The sequence below is a fragment of the Camelina sativa genome, chromosome 9, assembly GCF_030686135.1.
Source record: "Camelina sativa cultivar CO46 ecotype springtype chromosome 9, ASM3068613v1".
In the NCBI taxonomy this organism is placed as follows: Eukaryota; Viridiplantae; Streptophyta; class Magnoliopsida; order Brassicales; family Brassicaceae; genus Camelina; species Camelina sativa.
Window position 1 is genome coordinate 20,546,644 of NC_141888.1, and position 20,357 is coordinate 20,567,000.

Here is a 20,357-nt window from a genome sequence, read left to right on the forward strand (position 1 = left end):
ATGAAGAAGAATCAAACTTGGGACCTTGGGGATAAACTAGAAGGAGCTAAAGTAGTTGGTTGCAGATGAATTTACACTAGAAAGCCAGGGATACCTGGCGTAGAAGCCCCTCGGTTCAAAGCCAGATTAGTAGCAAAAGGGTATTCTCAAACAGAAGGTGTTGACTATACTGAGATTTTCTCACCAGTTTTGAAACATGTGTCAATCAGATATCTTCTGTCAATGGTGGTTTCTTTTGACATGGAGTTACAACAAATGGATGTAAAGACCGTGTTTTTACATGGTTTTCTAGAGGAAGATATTTACATGGCACAGCTTGAAGGGTTCATTGACGAACAACATCCAAATCAGGTATGTTTGCTTAAAAGGTCGTTGTATGGTTTAAAACAGTCTCCTAGGCAATAGAACTTGCGGTTTGATGAGTTTATGCAAGGAATAGGTTATGAGAGAAGTGCCTATGACAGTTGCGTATATTGGAGGAAACTAGAGGAGGGGAGTCGTATCTACTTGTTGTTATACGTTGATGATATGCTAATTGCCTCAAGGAGTAAGGTTCAGGTGGAGGAGTTGAAGAGATTACTCAGCCAGGAGTTTGAAATGAAAGACTTAGGAGAGGCTAAGAAGATTTTGGGAATGGAGATTGAAAGAGACAGAGTAGCAGGAACTCTCACTCTGTCTCAGGAGAGCTATGGTAAGAAGGTGTTGAAAACTTTTGGAATGGATCAAGCTAAGCATGTTGCTATTCCATTGGGTGCTCATTTCAATCTCCGAGCTGCTACTGACAAGGAATATGAAGAACAATTCAAGAGAATGAAGGTAATTCCATATGCTAATGCAGTCGGTAGTATCATGTACTCAATGATTGGTACAAGGCTAGACCTTGCATATCCTGTTGGTGTGATTAGTAGGTTCATGGGAAGACCACTTAAGGATCATTGGCAGGCGGTTAAATGGGTATTGAGGTACATGAGAGGTACTGAGAAGAAGAAGTTGTGTTTCAAGAAGCAGGATGACTTCTTAATAAGAGGATATTGCGATGCAGATCACGGTGGTGATGGGGGTAGTCGTAGATCCACTATTGAGTATGTTTTTAGAGCAGGAGGGAACTCTATCGTTTGGAAGTCGAGACTTCAAAAGGTTTTAGCACTGTCGTCGACAGAGGCCGAGTATATGGCTCTCGCTGAAGCGGTGAAAGAAGCCATCTGGTTGAAAGGTTTGGCTGAAGAACTTGGGTTCCCGCGGGAGTTTGTTGAGGTGCACAGTGATTGGCAGAGTGCTATTGCTCTGTCAAAGAACTCGGTGCACCACGAGAGGACCAAGCACATTGATATCAGGTTGCATTTTATCAGAGATATCATTAGTGAAGGGATTGTGAAGGTGATTAAAATTGCAGGTGAATGCAATCCAGCTGATATTTTCACCAAGGTTGATCCAGTATATACACTGGAGGGAGCACTTCAAATGCTCCGAGTTTCAGCAAACTGAGTTGAAGACTCAGGTTCCGGAGGGGAATCCATGTACTAGATCAAGGGGATGCAGAAGACCATAAGAGCCAAGGTGGAGATTTGTAAGTTGTGGCTCTAATGTTGTCTTCAAGGTTGTATCTAAGTGTGGAAGAGACTCTCAAGGAAGCAGAGGATTAGCTCAAGTAGCTTTCAAGTCAAGCATGTGACTCGCATGTGGAACAGAAGACTGATACGCCAAAGTGAATGAGGGTAGTTTTGTCTTTTCTGTTATTACTCTCTCTTTGATCTTTATCTTCTTAGACGAGAGAACTCGAAGGGTTGTTACAGAAGTGAGAGAAATCAGTTAGAGAGAGAGAAGAGAGAGAAATCTTGAGAGACTTGTAATCGAGAACAGTTACCACAAAGGATCTAGTGGATTCCGGAGTTCTATCTCCGGCGAGACGTAGGGTTTCCGGTTAAGGAGCGTGAATTCGTTAAATTCTCGTGTGTCCTTCTTTACTCTTTCTCTTTCAGTTTATTTCTTAATTCGAATTCGATTAGATCCAGACGAAGACATTTGATTCATATTTCTCCGATCGGTTAACAACCTCACATATACATCATTGAATAGCAAATCACTTGGATTAAATGTCAAAACACAAATACTCTGTATTGTCCTATACCAATCATCTCACACTCTTTTTCTACCTATTCCTATAGATTGTTCATAGTGAAAAACTAAAATGAGCAAGTCCTATAATTAAATTCCATTTCGATACCAGTCTGCCCGGCTCTCGGCTTCCATATGACTTCAAAGCAAGCCTTCTCAGCAATTTGTTCATCATTCCAGATTTAGGTCCGGAGCTAGAACTTTGGTATCCCCTGAAATAAAAACGAGAAGCATAACCCATTCGAAACTTCCATGAATCCCATTCGAAAAGGAGAACAGGTCTTCTGAAACTTGTATAAACCGTTACTCCACGTTGTGATAGCTGACTTCCCAATGGTATGGCATATTCACTCCTACACATGTTTCTTTTTCCGCTCCTTACTTACACAAAACATGATCCACCGTACATTGCAAGACTATCCTCAAAAGATAGAAATAGCAACAATATTCCAGAAGTCACTAAACCAAAACAAACCCTTAAATCATCGGAAGATACTGCAACTTGCCGTACATGCCGGAACCTTAAATGATTGCTGCTTTTCAACTCTCAACTTTTCTGCTTTCAATAATTGCTTCCGCTGAAAAAAAATATATTCAAACGTGAGACTATTTTTTAATAAGGGTCGTCGACCTTGCGTAGCAAATTGTAACAAACAATTGGTCTTTTACATCAACAAGTAAAACAACGAAGGGCAGGAGAGAGGGGAGTTTGGGGTCTAGAAGCCTCATGTTCATGTACAATTTGCTTGTGTCGGTAGAGAAATATGCGCCGCTTGCCAAGCTTTTGCTTCCTAAATAGACACTTAAGCCACAGTTTCAACTTCAGAGAAAGCTCGACTGGAGAATATCAGTTTGTTCCTCCTGTCCATGCCATTTGCTAATCCTGTAGGAGAGACATTTACTCGACGTTTTACACCGTTAAAGGTTACAGTATCCCTAAAACCAGGTCCTCCAGCATTTTTTGCCTTATATATCTTTGATGGTATGGCAAATTCACTCCTATACATGTTTCTTAGTTCTCATTCATGTTTAAACCTTACACAAAACATGAGGCACCCTATATTGCAAGACTACCCTAAAAAAAATAGAGATGGCAAAAATATTCCAGAAGTCACTAAACCAAAACAACCGCCCAAATCATGGGAAGATACTGCAACTCTTGTGCGAATCCACCAATACTGAACTACCAAACGTAGCCGCTTCACTTTTCTCAATAAGAGGTGAAGTTACAGTAGTTAGATCAGGCTTACAAACAATCATCTAGAACACTGTTTGCACATCTCACCATTACCGTACATGCCTGAACCTCAAAAGAGACCACTATATCAACCCCTACTCATATGCCACACTACTACCTTATGTGTTCCACCTCCATAAATTGCCGGCCCGTTTCCGGAGTTACCTAGATTCCAACCCTAGCTTATGTGATGTACAGCGCAATTTGTCCTGTTTAAAATAAAATAACTAAGCAAATAACATCACCATGCATCATCATCAAGACACAAACACTTACATTCATAAGTGCTAGCTACCACAATTTTGTTTGTTCCAAAGGTGTAGAACTGATTCCAACAAACCACTGGTACATGAATGAGAACTGCACGCACAACTTCTTATAGTTTCAAGTCAAAACGACAGATACTTGTTCCATTACTAGACATAAACGTATGGTCAGTGATACTAAAAATGCTATCATGGTCAGTGATACTAAAAATGCTATCTATAGTAGTTAATAAACTGTATAGTTTTGATTTAACCCATGTCTCCTTTCATTCCTACCGTTCCTGCCTCTTTCCTTGCCTTAACCACTGGTTTGGCAAGTTAAGGATGGACAATAAGTAGCTTGCTTGAAGCCTGACTACCATAGAAAGTAAGAGTCAAAATCGAACTCTTTAATAGATGATAAACAGAAAAACACAAACTAATCAACAATCTTTTGCCTGATTTTTCTTTTGAAAGTAAAAGTAAATGAATGCAGCAAAACACATTAATAATCTCTAGTTTTCCTTTTGCCTGGTTGGTTGATGTGCAGTTGCACTAAGCTTGGAACATAAGAAGAGCACACACTGGGTAACAGTATTCCTTCCGAACATACTCAAGCATGTATGATTTGTCAGGTTTTGAAAGACTAGGAGCTTCTCCAAAATCCACAGATTTGAAGTATCCACCTTCGCCAAAGATGTGAGCTGTTTGGTAACGAGTCTGTTTATATTTGCAATCAAGATCGAAAACCACAGCAACTTTCTCCTCCTCGTCAATGAAAAAAGTTCCAGCTCCAATGGCAACATGAAAACCACGGAACGATCTCAAAAACTTGCGCCAAGACACTGCATTGGGATCAATCTTATTCGTAACCCAAAACTCATATATATACACAAGATATACTCTGGTGGTAAATGAACACAGCAAGCTTCTCTTCCCCAACACAAGACAAAGTCAAAGTCTCTGAACGATAAGAGTGAAACTGCAGAGGCAGAGGCAGACGCGGTCCAAATCTCTCACTTGTAAAATCAAAACAACAGAGTAAACTATCTTCAATCTTTCTTCCCCCTCCTTCTCCTTCTCCTCTTATCTTCTCTACACCCAAAAAATAACTATTCCCTTTCAAAGACACCACGTTGACGAGAAGGTATCTCCCAAGCGTGAGTAACACAGTAAACCTTCCATGAATCAGAGCTTAAATCATATATTTCGTAACCAAAACAGCAAATCCTCAGAATTTTGTGGTTACGATTCTTGTCATAACCAAGAGCATACCTGTCTAAGCTGTGGAAACTGTTTCTTGGTTGGATCCACTTCGTTTGACCCAGATACGGGTTCCAAACCACAAGCCCTGTGTTGTCCTTAACAACACATAGCAACAAGCCGTCACAGTGAAACAATTTAGCTATCTTCATTTGATCAAGTAAAGCTACCTGCTTTATAGATGGATCGACCAAGTCTTCTTCGTTTTGGATTCCCTTGAGATCGAATCTCGCTGAACAAACTCTATAATCCATCATCATGAATCCCAAAAAACTGCTGCTTCTCTGTTTTACCAAAAATCATATTTTTCGATAAAGCATTCCACTTTTTGCAAGTAGACCGTATAGCTTTCAGAGATGTTACCGGAACACTAGAGAGTATCTCCTCTACCAATTCCTCCCACAGATCCGACATTGTCGTCATTCTCTCAAACTTCTACAGTGTGTCTCTCAAATCTCAACTTTTCCAAGTTAAATCTGCCTACTGAATCAACCGAACCGACCGAACACAACTTCGTTAATTGGGCTTGTTATTAGGTTTTGTAATAGAATGTTTTAGTCCATTTTCTTTATTTTGGTCGAATTTGGGTTTTAATTAACTAACTGAATTAGAAGAAAACAATTTGGTTTTATCTTGGAATTGATTTTAAACTTTATAACAGAACCGAATCAATTTTTTCGGTTCAATACAGTAGAACTATAGAAACAACCGAACCGAATCAATTTTTTTCGGTTCAATACGGTAGAACTATAGAAACAACCGAACCGAATCAATTTTTTCGGTTCAATACAGTTGAACTATAGAAACAAAAGGAGAAAAAGGGGAAATTGGAAAAAAAAGAAAAAAAAAAAAAAAAAGAGAGGAAATATTGTAACTTTTAGTTATCTATATTCATGTTGGAACTCTGAAATGTTAAGTGGTATTGGTTGAATATTTTGTTATGTGGTCTTTCTCAACTCCACAGCGGAATGTCATCAAAGATAATAAAAATGCAAGCTTATGAATATTAGTGGAAGTAACCGGGTTGATGTTGAAAGATGATGGGTTTCAAATGATCCATACCACACTGTCCATTTCATACTCTTGGATCCAAATATAGTTAGAGTTTGGGTAGATCAATACTGCAGCAGTGTGGAGGAAAACTTCTGAAATCGAGATAATGGAAGATGTGCTTGGTACTTCTATTGCATGGCTAGAGAACAGAGTGATTCTGTGCTCTCAGGATTGAAATCGTCTGAAACTTTCCAACTTGTTTTTCTCCTTCTATCTCTATTGATTTTATTACGAATGTTTTCAGACATGATTTTTAAGTTTATGTACGAGTTTGAACTTGGGTTTGTCAAGATGTATTATGTATGAATTATTTCCGCAATTTGCAATACAATATTATATAAATATTAATAATACCAAATAATTAAAATACAATTGCTAAAATGGCACAAATAAAAGTTATAATACAAACCTTTACTGCAAAAACATAACACTACTACCAACATTATTATAGCTAAAAAATGGTGATATAAAGTATAAAACAGCACTACTATATTGTCATCATAAATTTTATAATTGCACAAAAAACTGCCATAAAAACCTATCACATGGCATAAATTCGACGTTACTATAAATAATATTATAGCATCGATATTAGTGCTATCATAGCACGTAGATTAACGCTACATTAAATGGGGTCTAAGAGCAAGTCCATTGGGAGACTTTAGCAAGACTCTTATTTTATTGGGACAAAGAAATAAATCAAAACTGATAAAAAAACATAAGAATTGCTTCTTAATTAGTAAGTTTTGTGATCAACTCTTATTATTACGTGTAGACATATGATTGGTTTTATTTTTGATATAAAAAACAATTCGTTTCTTTTTTTTCCTTCTTTCTCTTTCTTCTCCCCCATCTCTTTTGCGACACCATTCTTTCACTTCCCCAAATTCTCATATTTGCGATTAACCAATATTTGCGACACCGTTCTTTCTCTTTCTTTGCTTTTTTTGATTAAACAATCTTCAGTTGGAGGTGAGGATCAGAAGAACACATCAGAGGTTCTGATCTATCGAAGAGGTGATGATTGACTCGTTGAGAGTTTTTTTCCACCAAATCAAAGCGTTCCTTCACTGCTTTTCGAGAATTTGCTGAACCAATCTCCATCTGATGGTAATTTCATGTTTCTATTTGTTTGAATTCTTGTTTTATAACGATTTCGAAATTAGGTTTTTGGATTTTCAAAAATTAGTGTTCTTCAATATCTCTTTTGTTTTGTGTTCGTAAGCATGATTTTTATTAGGATTAACGAAATTAGCCATGAATGAAATGAATTTAGGCATAAATTGTATGTTTCCATCGATCTTTTCCATTGGTTGATTCATACTTTGTGTCGAGTGTCGCTATTAGATAGGATGGTGTATTGATGTACATAGTCTTGAAAACATTTCAATTTTTTTTCTTCCATCAGATGATTCGTTTGGCAAAATATCAAGTGTGTAAAATTTGACTTATTTAACTTCTCGTTTGGTCTTCAATGATAATTATCACACTTTACATTACTTGCTGATGCAAAGACATATCATGATCATACACTCACTGTGTTTGGTTGGTCTTTTAAATTCTTGATGCAGGTCTTTCTTATTACTAGCAAATACAGCTTGATTATGAGTGAGTGTTTTTTGTTTGGTTATTGGTTATATTGTTTAGGTGCTATTGGGAAAAAGAGCTCAAAGTAATGAAAAGCTTCATAATTTTTTGGATAAGGTGAAGGCACAAACCCAAAGAGCTGAAGGTTGTTGAAGCTCATTGCCATCTAGGCTTTACCATTACAAAGGTAACTCTGATTATAGTTGCTTTAAGTTATGTTTTGATTTACACAGATGAATACGAATTGCTCTTTGTTCATGTTTGCTTTTGCTCTGTCTTTTTTAATTCCAGGTGGATATATTCAGAGGTGATGCAGTCTTATGGTAGAATTCATTTGATCACCTTCGGCGTCAAGGCTTTGACTGTTTGATCTACGTAACATGGAGAATGGTTCAAGGTTTTCTCATTCGCTAGATCTTGATTATTGTCGTGTCATGTCTGTTATAATCTCCGCAGATCAGTACATGGATCACCATCCAGCGGGTGGAACTCAAATCGTTTGGTGGGTGATGAAGAAGGAGAACCAGCAAGATTACTTTGATTGAGCAAAACCTGTAATCAGCCCCCACTTGTGTTGCCTCGTTAGACTCTACTGCAGATGTCTACGGTACAAACTCCCACGTAATCTTTATTATTTGTTCCTCAATTTTTCACTTTGGTTATGTGGTTGTTTTTTCTCTTCTTCTATTTACATGTTCTTTACTTGTCCTTTTTGTTATTTCAGGTCACGGATGATGCTTTTGTTTATCAGTGATGGCTTTAACTGATTGTCCTCTGACGTTCTTATGTTGCCCATAACTGATTAAATTTGTTTTATGTTTCTGTTTCATGTATGTGCTGCTATCATGATCATAAATTTTTTTTTTTTCAAAAATAAGAATCCCAGTAAGAGTTTACCATTGGAGAGTATAACTTTAATTAACAAATAAAAAGTTCTTATTTTGTAAAAGTACACTTTTTAATCCTAAAAAAAACATAAGAGTCTCAAAATAATGATCTCCCAATGGAGAATGCCCTAAGTTAGCAACAGCAAAGATAATGTTTATAGGAATGCTATCTTATGTCAATAATAGTGTTTTCGTGGTCCTATCAATATGCATATTTGTTATAGTGTTCTAAATTAGTGTTAGGAGAATGTATAAAGTCACATAATGATGTACAAAATCATTGGGTTGATGTAGAGATCATATGGGTCACAAAGTATCGTCATAATTGGTTCCATAAAGTATTTATGATCTAAATGCTTATATGCGTTTAAACAATTATTGTTAATAGATATCTACAAATTTATTTTATTGGTAATTATTATTAGATAATTAATTGTTATATAATTGTTATTTAAACTATGTTTTTCTAGTAGAAAGAAAAGGTTATATAAATTGTTACCATGGATAAATTATTTTCTAACTTTATAATACAATAGTCATGAAAAGCTAAGCAAAACTTTTAGTATTGCCAAATATTTGTTAAGTTTCTTATGGTTTTTTTAATAACATATCTATAGGTCCTCAAGATGAAAGCGGGCATAGTAGTAACTATACGACGCTAAATGAAGCGATATCTATCTTAATTGAGAACAACAAGAGAAGATTTATCGTCTATGTGAAAAAGGCGTTTACAAGGAAACAATTGAAAGTAGGGAAATGAAAACGAATTTAATGCTCATAGGCGACCGTACAGACATAACCATTCTCACTTGCAGTTTAAACGCTAAGGATGGATAACTCATCAAAAAATATGTCATCCATGGTAAAATATATGTTTTCTCTATTAGTAGAATATTATTTGTTTTTGTTCTTTATATATCATGGTGAAATAGAAATTCTTGATACAAATTCTAGCCACTAACGCCAACGGATTTATGGCGCTAGACATTTGGTTCCAGCACACGTTTGGGACCTCTAAGAAACATGTGGTTGCTCTCCGTGTGACTGTCGATGATTCGGTCATATTTCGCTGTCGAATAGATAGCTACCAGGACACATTTTTTGCTGACAAGCATCGACAGTTCTATCGTGATTGTTATATCACCGGAAGCGTTGACTTTATCTTTGGAGATGCTGCAGCAATGTTTCAAAATTGTGAGATTGTGGCGCGAAAGCATATGAACGGACAGAGCAACATACTGACTGGCTCAAGGACGCACTGACCCAACCAAAAACTCTGTCTTCTCGCTTTAAAAGTGTAATATAACAGCGAGCTTGGATCTTGCTCCGAGCAAATGAACAGTAAAATCTTTCTTAGGTCCAGGACTTGTGTTTATATTATGTTTACTTAATTATGTTTAGTAAATAAATGTAAGTCATTTTTGAAATAAAAACTAGTAAAAATATAGATTTTGTATTTTCTTTTATTTTTTTAAGTGATAAAATATTATAATGATAAATTGAGAAAACTCAGTAACGTCCATTAAGCTAATAATGTTTTTGAAAAAAAAATTACCATATCTTTTCTCTTTAGTCAAAAGTTAGCATTATTAAACTACCAAAAAAATAAAACACTGAAAAATCATTGAGACCATGATACATAATCTACTGTTAGATCTCACGTATATGTGGGCTATGATATAATTTTATTTAAATTTTCTAAAATATAAAATTTGAAAACTAAGTTAAATCATCCACACAAATATATGAAATAATTGAATACACTATCAAATCATTCACCAATTTAAAAGCTTAAGAAAATTATATTAATTTCTTATTTTGATTCTCTTATTTTTTGTATTATGTTAATTACTAATTTAACATTAGAGTGAACTGTCTTCACTCTGTTTTGAGGTTCTAAAACCAATAGCTGAAATTACAACATTAGATCTTTTTGGTCTCACCAAAATTTTATCAATTATCAATTTTGAAATATATCATATAAGCTAAAACAATTGAAATTGTTCGCGGACAACACAGTCGATTTTTTTTTTTTTGATAATAATGTTAATATCATTAATCAAAATGAACAGAGTAGGATATACATGAAGTAAACATTATTAAATTAACATTTGAAATTGTTTATATGATATATATGAATATACATGAATTTTGATTTATGATATTAACATTAAATAAATAAAAAAAAGGAAAAACAAGGAAACAAAAGCTGAGATATAGAATCATCTTAGCCAATATGAAATTTCATAGAGTTCACAAAAGACTCTCTCTCTAAAAAACCCTAAAAACGCTCTCCCTTCTCACTAAAACACAAAGCTACCGCCTCTCTAGGTTAACCGGCTCCGGTGGCTCTCTCAGCACCGGAGTCGGGTTTTCTCTCTTTTTTAGCTTTGTCTTCTCTTTTTATCGGTTCATCTCTCTATTTTTTCTTCCTACGGCCTCAGATCTAGTTTTTTAGATATAGATTTTTAAAGCTTAAATCTTCCCATCTCTAGGATAGTGGCTTGGTTCTTGTGTTTTTAGTCACGCGCGTCTTCAGATCTGGCCGTCCTCCATGGCAAAGGCAGTTTTCAACCGGTGGCTCTCTCAGCACCGGAGTCGGGTTTTCTCTCTTTTTTAGCTTTGTCTTCTCTTTTTATCGGTTCATCTCTCTATTTTTTCTTCCTACGGCCTTAGATCTAGTTTTCTAGATATAGATTTTTAAAGCTTAAATCTTCCCATCTCTAGGATAGTGGCTTGGTTCTTGTGTTTTTAGTCACGCGCGTCTTCAGATCTGGCCGTCCTCCATGGCAGAGGCAGTCTTCAACCGGTTTTCTTCACTGCCTCAGATAAAGATCTCTCACCACCGTAGATCTAGATCTCCTTCCTTTCTTCCTGAAGCTTCAGTAGGGTTTGAAGCTGTCTTACCGCCTCCGTAGTTCCATGCCGGAGCAACAAAAAGAGGACGCACGGCACTTTATTCCGGGTCAATTTTTGCGGTTAGGAGATTCTTGTATTAGCATCCGTTTGTGTGGTTGTTCTTGTCTCAGATCTGTTTTAAGTTTTAATTTTCAAAGATTTAAGTTTTAATTGTCTATTTTTGGGTCTCTATTCTCTGATCCGGGTTGCAATTGAAGGGATGTTATGTTTTAAGTTGTTTGGGTTTTTTCCCCTTAGTCTCCGGGAGTGGTTTGTACTCGTGGGCTTAAGCCTCTAGAAGGATTAATATCCTTTCCAGCTCTGTATCTGACCTTGTAATAATCTCACCCTGTTATCAATGAAATCATATTGACGAAAAAAAAAAGAATATCTTAGCCAAAGTTATTGAGATGGATGACAAATGAATATTGTATATATATCATTGAATAACAACAATATTCCAGAAGTCTCTAAATCAAAAGAAACCCTCAAATCATGGGAAGATACTGCAACTCACGGGCTCTATTTGGGTGTGCGAATCGACCAATACCGAACCATCCAAACGTAGCCGCTTCACTTTCTCAATGACAGGTGAAGTTAGTTAGATAAGGCTTACATAACAATCATCTAGAACACTGTTTGTACATCTCACCAGTCACCATTACCGTACATGCCTGAACCTTAGACGAGACCACTATATCAACCCCTACTCATATGCCACACTACTACCTTATGTGTGTTCATATTTGTAATCAAGATCGAAAACCACATCAAATTTTTTTTCCTCGTAACTCTCAGCTCCAATGCATCATGAAAACCACGGAGCGATCTCAAAAACTTGCTCCAAGACAGCGCTTTGGGATCAAGTCTTATTCGTAACCCAAAACTCATATACACTAAAGTGGGGAAGGTTGCAGATCAATTGGTGACAGCTTGTCCTGTGGGAAGGTTGTTAAAGGGTGGGGACCAGGGTTCGAGGAACGCCTAGCGCACCAATAACCTACTGGTGGATGTGGATTTCCACAGTGATGGGTTAGGATCGATGCCCTGCAGGGCCAGCTTGGGGTCCGTTGGGGAAGCTAGCGGTGGGCTAGTGGGGTCCGCGGGACGGATTGTCACATAAAAATCAATTTTTATTGTAACAACCTGTCCCATAGACCCAACTAGCCTCACTGCTAGCCCACTAGCCTCACTGTTATTCGGTAGTAACTAAACACAGCGAGCTTCTCTTCTCCAACACAAGAAAGAGTCAAAGTCTCTGAGCGATAAGAGTGAAACTGCAGACGCATAGGCAGACACGGTCCAAATCTCTCACTTGTAAAATCAAAACAGAGTAAACTATCTTCAATCTTTCTTCTCCCTCCTTCTCTTTCTCTTCTCATCTTCTCTAGACCCAAAAAAATAACTATTTCCTTTCAAAGACACACCACGTTGATGATAAGGTATCTCCCTATCGTGAGTAACACAGTAAACCTTCCATAAATCAGAGCTAAAGTTGTATATTACCCAAAACAGCAAATCCGCAGAATTTTGTGGTTACAGTTCTTGTCATAACCAAGAGCATACCTGTCTGAGCTGTGGAAACTGTTTCTGGGTTGTATCCACTTCGTTTGACCCAAATACGGGTTCCATACCAAAAGCCCTTAACAACACATAGCAACAAGCCGTCACAGTGAAACACTTTAGATATATTCACTCGATCAAGTAAAGCTACCTTCTTTATTAATGAGTGAACCAAGTTGTGAGGTTATTAACCGATCGGTGATTGAGAATCAATAGAACTCGTCTGCGTTTCTTCGATGTTGATTGAAAACAGAAAGTAAAAGAAAGACGAAAGAACGACACCAACGATTTAACGAGTTCACGTTCCTTAACCGGAAACGCTACGTCTCGCCGGAGATGACACTCCGGAATTCACTAGATACTTGTGATCACCGTTTCTATTACAATGCTCTCAAGCTTTCTCTCTCTACTCTCTCTCTCCTATCAAATCTCTCTAACCTCTCTGTAACTAACTCTCAGATACAGAGATGAAGATAAGAATCAGATCAAGAGATTAAAACCGCAAAGACCTTATAGCTCCCGTTGACTTCGACGACCTCAACCGCTTTAGTCTTCTATCTCACGTGTAGCTCACGTGCATCACTTGAAAGCTATCCCTGAGCTAATCCTCTCTTTGACCGAGAGTCTTCTTCACACTTAGATACATTCCTGAAGTAACCATAAGCACCATACTTACAAATCTCCACCTTGGTTCGAATGGTCTTCTGTATCACTCCATCTAGTACTTGGATTCCCCTCCGGACCCTGAGTTTATTCTCAGTCTTTAGATACTCGGAGCATTTGAAGTGCTCCCTCCAGTGTATCCACTGAAACAACCTTGGTGAAAATGTCAGCTGGATTACATTCACCTGCAATCTTTATCACCTTCACAATGCCTTCATTAATGATATCACAGATGAAATGCAACCTGATATCAATATGCTTTGTCCTCTCGTGGTGCACCGAATTCTTTGATAATGCAATCGCACTCTGTGAGTCACTGTGCACCTCCACATACTTCTGTGGAAACCCGAGTTCTTCATCCAACCCTTTTAACCAAATAGCTTCTTTCACCGCTTCAGTGAGAGCCATATACTCGGCTTCAGTTGAAGACAAAGCTACTACTTTCTGAAGTCTTGACTTCCAAACAATAGAGTTTCCTCCTGCTGTAAACACATACCCAGTAGTGGACCTGCGACTGTTGCCATCACCAGCATGATCTGCATCGCAGTATCCTCTTAACAAGAAATCTCCTTGCTTCCTGAAACACAACTTCATCTTTTCAGTGCCCCTCATATACCTCAAGACCCACTTAGCCGCCTGCCAATGATCCTTGAGTGGTCTACTCATGAATCTACTAATCACCCCAACAGGATGTGCAAGGTCTGGCCTCGTGCCTATCATAGAGTACATAAAACTACCAACGGTATTTGCATAAGGCACCACTTTCATCCTCTCAAACTGTTCTTCAAATTCCTTATCAGTTGCTGCTCGAAGATTGAAATGAGCACCCAAAGGAGTCGCGACTGACTTGGCTTTATCCATTCCGAAAGTTTTCAAAACTTTCTTAACATAACTCTCTTGAGACAGAGTCAAGGTTCCTGCAACCCTATCTCTTTCAATCTCCATTCCAAGAATCTTTTTAGCTTCTCCTAAATCTTTCATCTCAAACTCCTGACCTAGCAACCTCTTTAATTCCTCTACATGACTCTTGTTCTCAGAAGCTATCAGCATGTCGTCTACGTATAAGAGTAAGTAGATACGACTTCCATCTTTAAATTTCTTCCAATAGACACAGCTATCATAAGAACTTCGTTCATAATCTATTCCCTTCATGAACTCATCAAACCTAAGATTCCACTGCCTAGGAGACTGTTTCAACCCATACAGTGATCACTTCAGAAAACATACCTGCTCCGAGTGAGCCTCATCAACAAAACCTTCTGGCTGAGCCGTCATTATTTCCTCATCAAGATAGAAATGTAAAAAAGCTGTCTTCACATCCATTTGCTGCAACTCCATATTAAAATGCACCACCATAGACAACAGATACCTGATGGAGACATGTTTAACCACTGGTGAAAATATTTCTGTATAATCAATACCTTCGGTTTGAGAGTAACCCTTTGCCACTAGTCTAGCTTTGAATCTAGGAGCTTCCACTCCAGGAATTCCTGGTTTCCTCGTGTAAATCCATCTGCAACCTACGACCTTAGCTCCTTTTGGCTTATCTCCTAGATCCCATGTTCTATTCTTCTTCATTGAGGACATCTCCTCCTTCATTGCATCATTCCACTTATCCCAATCCGGATCAAGCAGAGCCTCTTTATAGGATCCAGGTTCAGACTCCTCCATCTTCTGTATAATAAGCGAATCCCACCATGTGTGAGTCATAATACTTCTTATTAGCCTTGATAGCTCTCCTCCCTCGATCTCTTACGAGTTGATAGTCACTTAAGTCTTCTGACTCTGAATCTTCACCTTCCTCCTCTACTTGAGTACTATCTGAACCAGAGGGATTCGCTGGAGTCTCATGCTCCTGTGTGTGTGAAGCTCCACCTTGATCAACACTCTCGTGTGTGGCTCCACCTTGATCTAACTCCTTTTCTTTCAAACCCAAATTCTCCAAATCAACTTCGGTAATATCCTGCTGATGAACTCTGTCATGATCTTTGTACATTACCTCTTCTCTGAAAATCACATTCCTGCTTATAACACATTTACCTTCATCTGGTAACCAAACCTTATACCCCTTCACTCCTTCAGGATAACTTGTAAAGAATCCCTTCTTTGCTCTTGGATTCAGTTTTCCCTGGTCAGTATGTATATAAGCAAGACATCCAAATCTCCTTAGTCCACTTAAATCTGGTAGATGTGATGTCCATCTCTCCTCTGGTAAATCAAAGTCAATAGCAGTTGAGGGTGATCTATTGATCAAATAAAGTGCAGTCGAAGCTGCTTCTGCCCAGAATTTTTTCTCAAGGCCACTTTCGCTCAACATACTGCGAACCTTGTCCATGATGGTTCGGTTTAACCTCTCAGCCACACCGTTCTGCTGAGGTGTGTAAGCAACTGTCCTATGTCGAACTATACCTTCATCTCTGCAAAACTTGTCGAAATACTGATTACAATACTCCAACCCATTATCTGTCCTGAGCTTCTTTACCTTTCTCTCAGACTGAACCTCCACCATTTTCTTCCAGTCGACAAACTTCTCAAATGCTTCGTCTTTCCGTTTCAAGAAATATATCCACACCTTTCTCGAGTAATCATCAATAAAAGAGATGAAATACTGACAGTTACCGAGTGAGGGAGGGTTGTGTGGTGAACCCCACAAGTCTGAGTGCACATACGCCAGCTTTTCCTTAGACACATGTTGAGCTTGAGTGAAACTCACCCTATGATTCTTACCAAATACACAATCCTCACAGAATTTCAGCTCCTTAACCACTTCCCTGTCCAAACAACCTTTCTTAACTAGTACTTCAAGTCCCTTCTGGCTCATGTGCCCCATTCTGCTATGCCATAAAGCAGTTTCATCTTTCAGAGGCTCAGATACATGAGACTCTGGTATCTCAGCTTTTCCTTGCAGAATATACAATGTACTTCGCTTCAGACCTCTAAGTAACGTAGAACAACCAATGATTATCTTCAGAACTCCATTCTGAGACTTAAACCAACATCCTCTGTCCTCCAAGGTTCCTAAAGAGATCAAGTTTCGAGACATGGATGGCATATATCTCACATCTGTAAGAATAACAGATGTTCCATCTGAGTTTCGTATCTTAACACTACCAACACCTTTAACCTGAGATACGGTGTTGTTCCCCATCTTTACATACCCGGAAGTTATCTCCTTGAAGTCTGAAAATAATTCTCTTCTCGGTGTCATGTGAAAAGAGCACCCAGTGTCTAAAATCCACTCCTCAGATTTATCCCCTGAAGCACACAAACTCTCTTCTACCGCCATTAACACCATTGTAGGGTCACGATCAGAACCAGATTTAGCCACTCCTGCTTCTCCTTTATCCGTGTTCTGAGTCTTGTTCTTGTTCCGTTCAATCCACTTGAAACATTGTTTCTTGAAATGTCCCTATTTACCGCATATCCAGCAAACTCTCTTTCCATCTTTTGACTTGGACCTTGATCTACCTCTCCCTTTACTAGCCTGACCATTATATTTCTCCTCTGATCTTCCCCTAGCAAAATGTCCTTCACCTACAGTCTTGCTATTCTGAGCAACTTCCCTTTCCTTATCCCTTGCAGCTACTATAACATCATCCAACCTTAACTTCTCCCTACCCGTGCTATACTTTAGTGTTTCAACTAAACTATCGAATCTTGCAGGTAAGGAACTCAACAGAATGATAGCTTGTACCTCATCCGATACCTCGATCTGCAAGTGATTGAGATCTGCAAGTGATTGAGATCTGCCACAATCTTGAGAAAATCATCAATGTTGTCATCGATCTTCTTATTCTCCTGCATCTTGAACGTATAAAAGTTCAACTGAGAATAAACTCGATGTGGCAAGGAAGTCGGTATGAACATCTTCTCTAATGTCGACCATGCTTCAGCTGCAGTATCGCATAGCTCGATGTTCCTCAAGACTTTATCCGCAACATTTAGAAAGATTACGTTCTTTGCTTTATCGCATCTCTCCAACCTTGCCGCTTCATCAGATTCACGCTTTTTCTTCTTCTCCGGATCTTGTTCTTCCTCCTCCGTGAGTGGCGGAGACGGAGCTTTCTCCACCAGTACATCCTTTAACCCGATCACACTTAGATGAGCTCTAATCCTCGTCTTCCACAAAGAGAAGTCTCCCGAACCATCAAACACTGCAATCGGAACCCCAGACATCTTCAATCCGATCGTGCTTCGCCAAAACCCAGGCTCTGATACCAATTTGTGAGGTTATTAACCGATCGGTGATTGAGAATCAATAGAACTCGTCTGCGTTTCTTCGATGTTTGATTGAAAACAGAAAGTAAAAGAAAGACGAAAGAACGACACCAACGATTTAACGAGTTCACGTTCCTTAACCGGAAACGCTACGTCTCGCCGGAGATGACACTCCGGAATCCACTAGATACTTGTGATCACCGTTTCTGTTACAATGCTCTCAAGCTTTCTCTCTTTACTCTCTCTGTCCTATCAAATCTCTCTAACCTCTCTGTAACTAACTCTCAGATACAGAGATGAAGATAAGAATCAGATCAAGAGATTAAAACCGCAAAGACTTTATAGCTCCCGTTGTCTTCGACGACCTCAACCGCTTTAGTCTTCTATCTCACGTGTAGCTCACGTGCATCACTTGAAAGCTATCCCTGAGCTAATCCTCTCTTTGACCGAGAGTCTTCTTCACACTTAGATACATTCCTGAAGTAACCATAAGAACCATACTTACACAAGTCTTCGTTTTGGATTTTGCAGGTTGAATCTCACGGAACAAACTCTATAATCCATCATCATGAATCCCAGAAACTGCTGCTTCTCTGTTTTACCAAAAATCTGACTTTCCGATAAAGCATTCCACTTTTTGCAAGTTTCAGAGATGTTACCGTAGAGAGTATCTCCTCTAGCAATTCCTCCGACAGATCCGACATTGTCGTCATTCTCTCAGACTTCAACAGTGAGTCTTTCAAATCACAATTGTTCGAAGATAAATCCAGCCTACTGAAAAAACCGAACCGAACCGGCCGAACACAACTGTGTTAATTAACTAACTGAATTAGAAGAAAACAATTTGGTTTACGACCGAACCGAATGAAAGTTTTTCGGTTCAATACGGGGGGTAGAAGAACTATGCAAAATCGAATTTGGTTTTAATTAACTAACTGAATCAGAAGAAAACAATTTGGTTTACAACCGAACCGAATCAAAGTTTTTCGGTTCAATACGGTAGAACTATGCAAAATCGGAAAATGGAAACAAAAGAGCAAAAAGGAAAATATAAAAGGAAAATTTGTAACTTTTAATCCTGACCGCTGAAAGTTAGATGATTATCCGATCTTAAACCGTCATTATTTATCTATAAATCAGTGTTTTCAGACCCGGACCGGATCGGCCGGTTGAACCGGTTAACCCGCGACCCGCTTAGTATTCCGGTTCCGGTTTAGCTATAAAACCAGATTGTTATAAACCCGGGAAAACCCGGATAAACCCGTTAAAACCAGTGACCCGGTGTTATTAACCAACCCGTCGGGTTTCGGGTTTGATTCTCAATCATCCGATTTCATCTGTCAATCCTTTTTCTTACTTAATTTTAACAGATCTGTAACCCTTTTTGTAAAATATCGATGAAAAACAATGTCCTAGACTTAAGTTGAAGTGAGGAAGAAGAAGAGAGGCGTGAGACACGAGGTTAGAAAGAGAGAAAACCAAACATTTGTATAATTATATTATAATATAATATTATATTCTCTTTCTTGTGCCCTTATACGAATCATATATATTGATATACATACATATAGTATGCTGTTGAATAATGAATCATTCATCTTTTTATAAGTATTAACTATTTAAACAAATAATAACATTTGGAACGAAGACTTTGTTACATATTTATTAACAAAAATATAGAATATTTATAAGCTATATATTTATGGTATTGATATGTTGATCCGGGGTTGAACCGAGTTGACCCAGTAACCCGGTGACCCAGAGACCTTTCCGGTTCACTGTCCGGTTTGGGTTTCAAAACATTGCTATAAATAAAAAAATAATGCTTCGCATCTTGTTAATAATTCTCAAACCCTAAAAACTCAATTTCGTCTCGCGACTTGAAGGATGGTTCACAATTGTTTCCCAAGGGGATTGTCTTCGTTCTACGTCAGAGTCTATCAGGTTGTTGATGATCCTTCAACGGATTCAATCATCTCGTGGAGTAGCAACAACAGTTTCATTATCTGGAACGTGGGAGAGTTTCGCAGAAAGATTATGCCGACGTGTGTTGAATTTGGTTTTAACTTCTCAAGTTTTGTCGCCAAGCTTCGTTCTCATGGCTTTAAACGAGTTAAAGGGCCTGGACAGATGGAATTTGGAGACGAGTATTTTGTCGTAGATCAACCGCAGCTTTTGAGGTTGATGATGGTCGAAGCTTTGAGGACTAAACGTAATGCAAAGAAAGCTAAAGCCAAAGCTAGGAAAGATCGAGTGCAAGTAGAGTTTCTCTTGAAACACTTGCAAATTTAATCATAATAAAATCGTAACTTCTTGTATAAGATTAGTAGTAATGAATAATGTATGTTTTGTATAAACCGCTTTTTGTGTCTCTTATCGAGAGTGTTTAATCAAATTGGTCAATTTGTATCTTTTAAGCTTGCTACTTTTATCTACCGTATGTATCTTGGATAATTGAAATCAATTGCTTTATTTTTTAGAAACTTACAATAAAGTTACAATTTACGGCGAACCATGAAGATGAGTAAATTGCTTATTCCTAGCCAAATTAGAGTTGGGTGCTTTGATTTAAAGAAAGAATGTCAAGAGATGATGATAGTTAGGAAACAAAGTAATTCAGATTCAGAC

General features: G+C 38.1%; 1 protein-coding gene, 1 long non-coding RNA gene and 1 pseudogene across 5 annotated transcripts; 2 read left to right on the top strand and 1 right to left on the bottom strand.

Annotated features, from left to right (window-relative positions):
• Positions 1–2,002: 2,002 nt before the first annotated feature.
• Positions 2,003–5,392, bottom strand: LOC104711080 (F-box/kelch-repeat protein At3g13680 pseudogene; annotated as a pseudogene). The gene is made up of 3 exons (XR_015567136.1): positions 3,629–5,392; positions 2,785–3,561; positions 2,003–2,693 (listed from the first exon to the last, which is right to left on the bottom strand). The product of XR_015567136.1 is annotated as an F-box/kelch-repeat protein At3g13680 pseudogene (transcript).
• Positions 5,393–6,744: 1,352 nt separating this feature from the next.
• LOC104711081 (uncharacterized) lies at positions 6,745–8,449 on the top strand. Of its 3 annotated transcripts, XR_755200.2 has the most exons (5): positions 6,834–7,023; positions 7,485–7,521; positions 7,618–7,687; positions 7,792–8,107; positions 8,225–8,449. It is a non-coding gene; the product is annotated as an uncharacterized LOC104711081 (long non-coding RNA). The 3 variants fall into 3 exon arrangements; XR_755199.2 differs by lacking the exon at positions 7,485–7,521 and having other exon boundaries at positions 6,745–7,023; positions 7,561–7,687; XR_015567141.1 differs by lacking the exon at positions 7,485–7,521 and having other exon boundaries at positions 6,776–7,023; positions 7,561–7,687; positions 7,792–8,121.
• Positions 8,450–19,536: 11,087 nt separating this feature from the next.
• Positions 19,537–20,207, top strand: LOC104715324 (heat stress transcription factor A-5-like). The gene has a single exon (XM_010432740.3). The coding sequence runs from the start codon at positions 19,617–19,619 to the stop codon at positions 20,019–20,021; it is 405 nt and encodes a 134-aa protein (XP_010431042.1). The 5' UTR covers positions 19,537–19,616; the 3' UTR covers positions 20,022–20,207.
• The last annotated feature ends 150 nt before the right edge of the window (positions 20,208–20,357 follow it).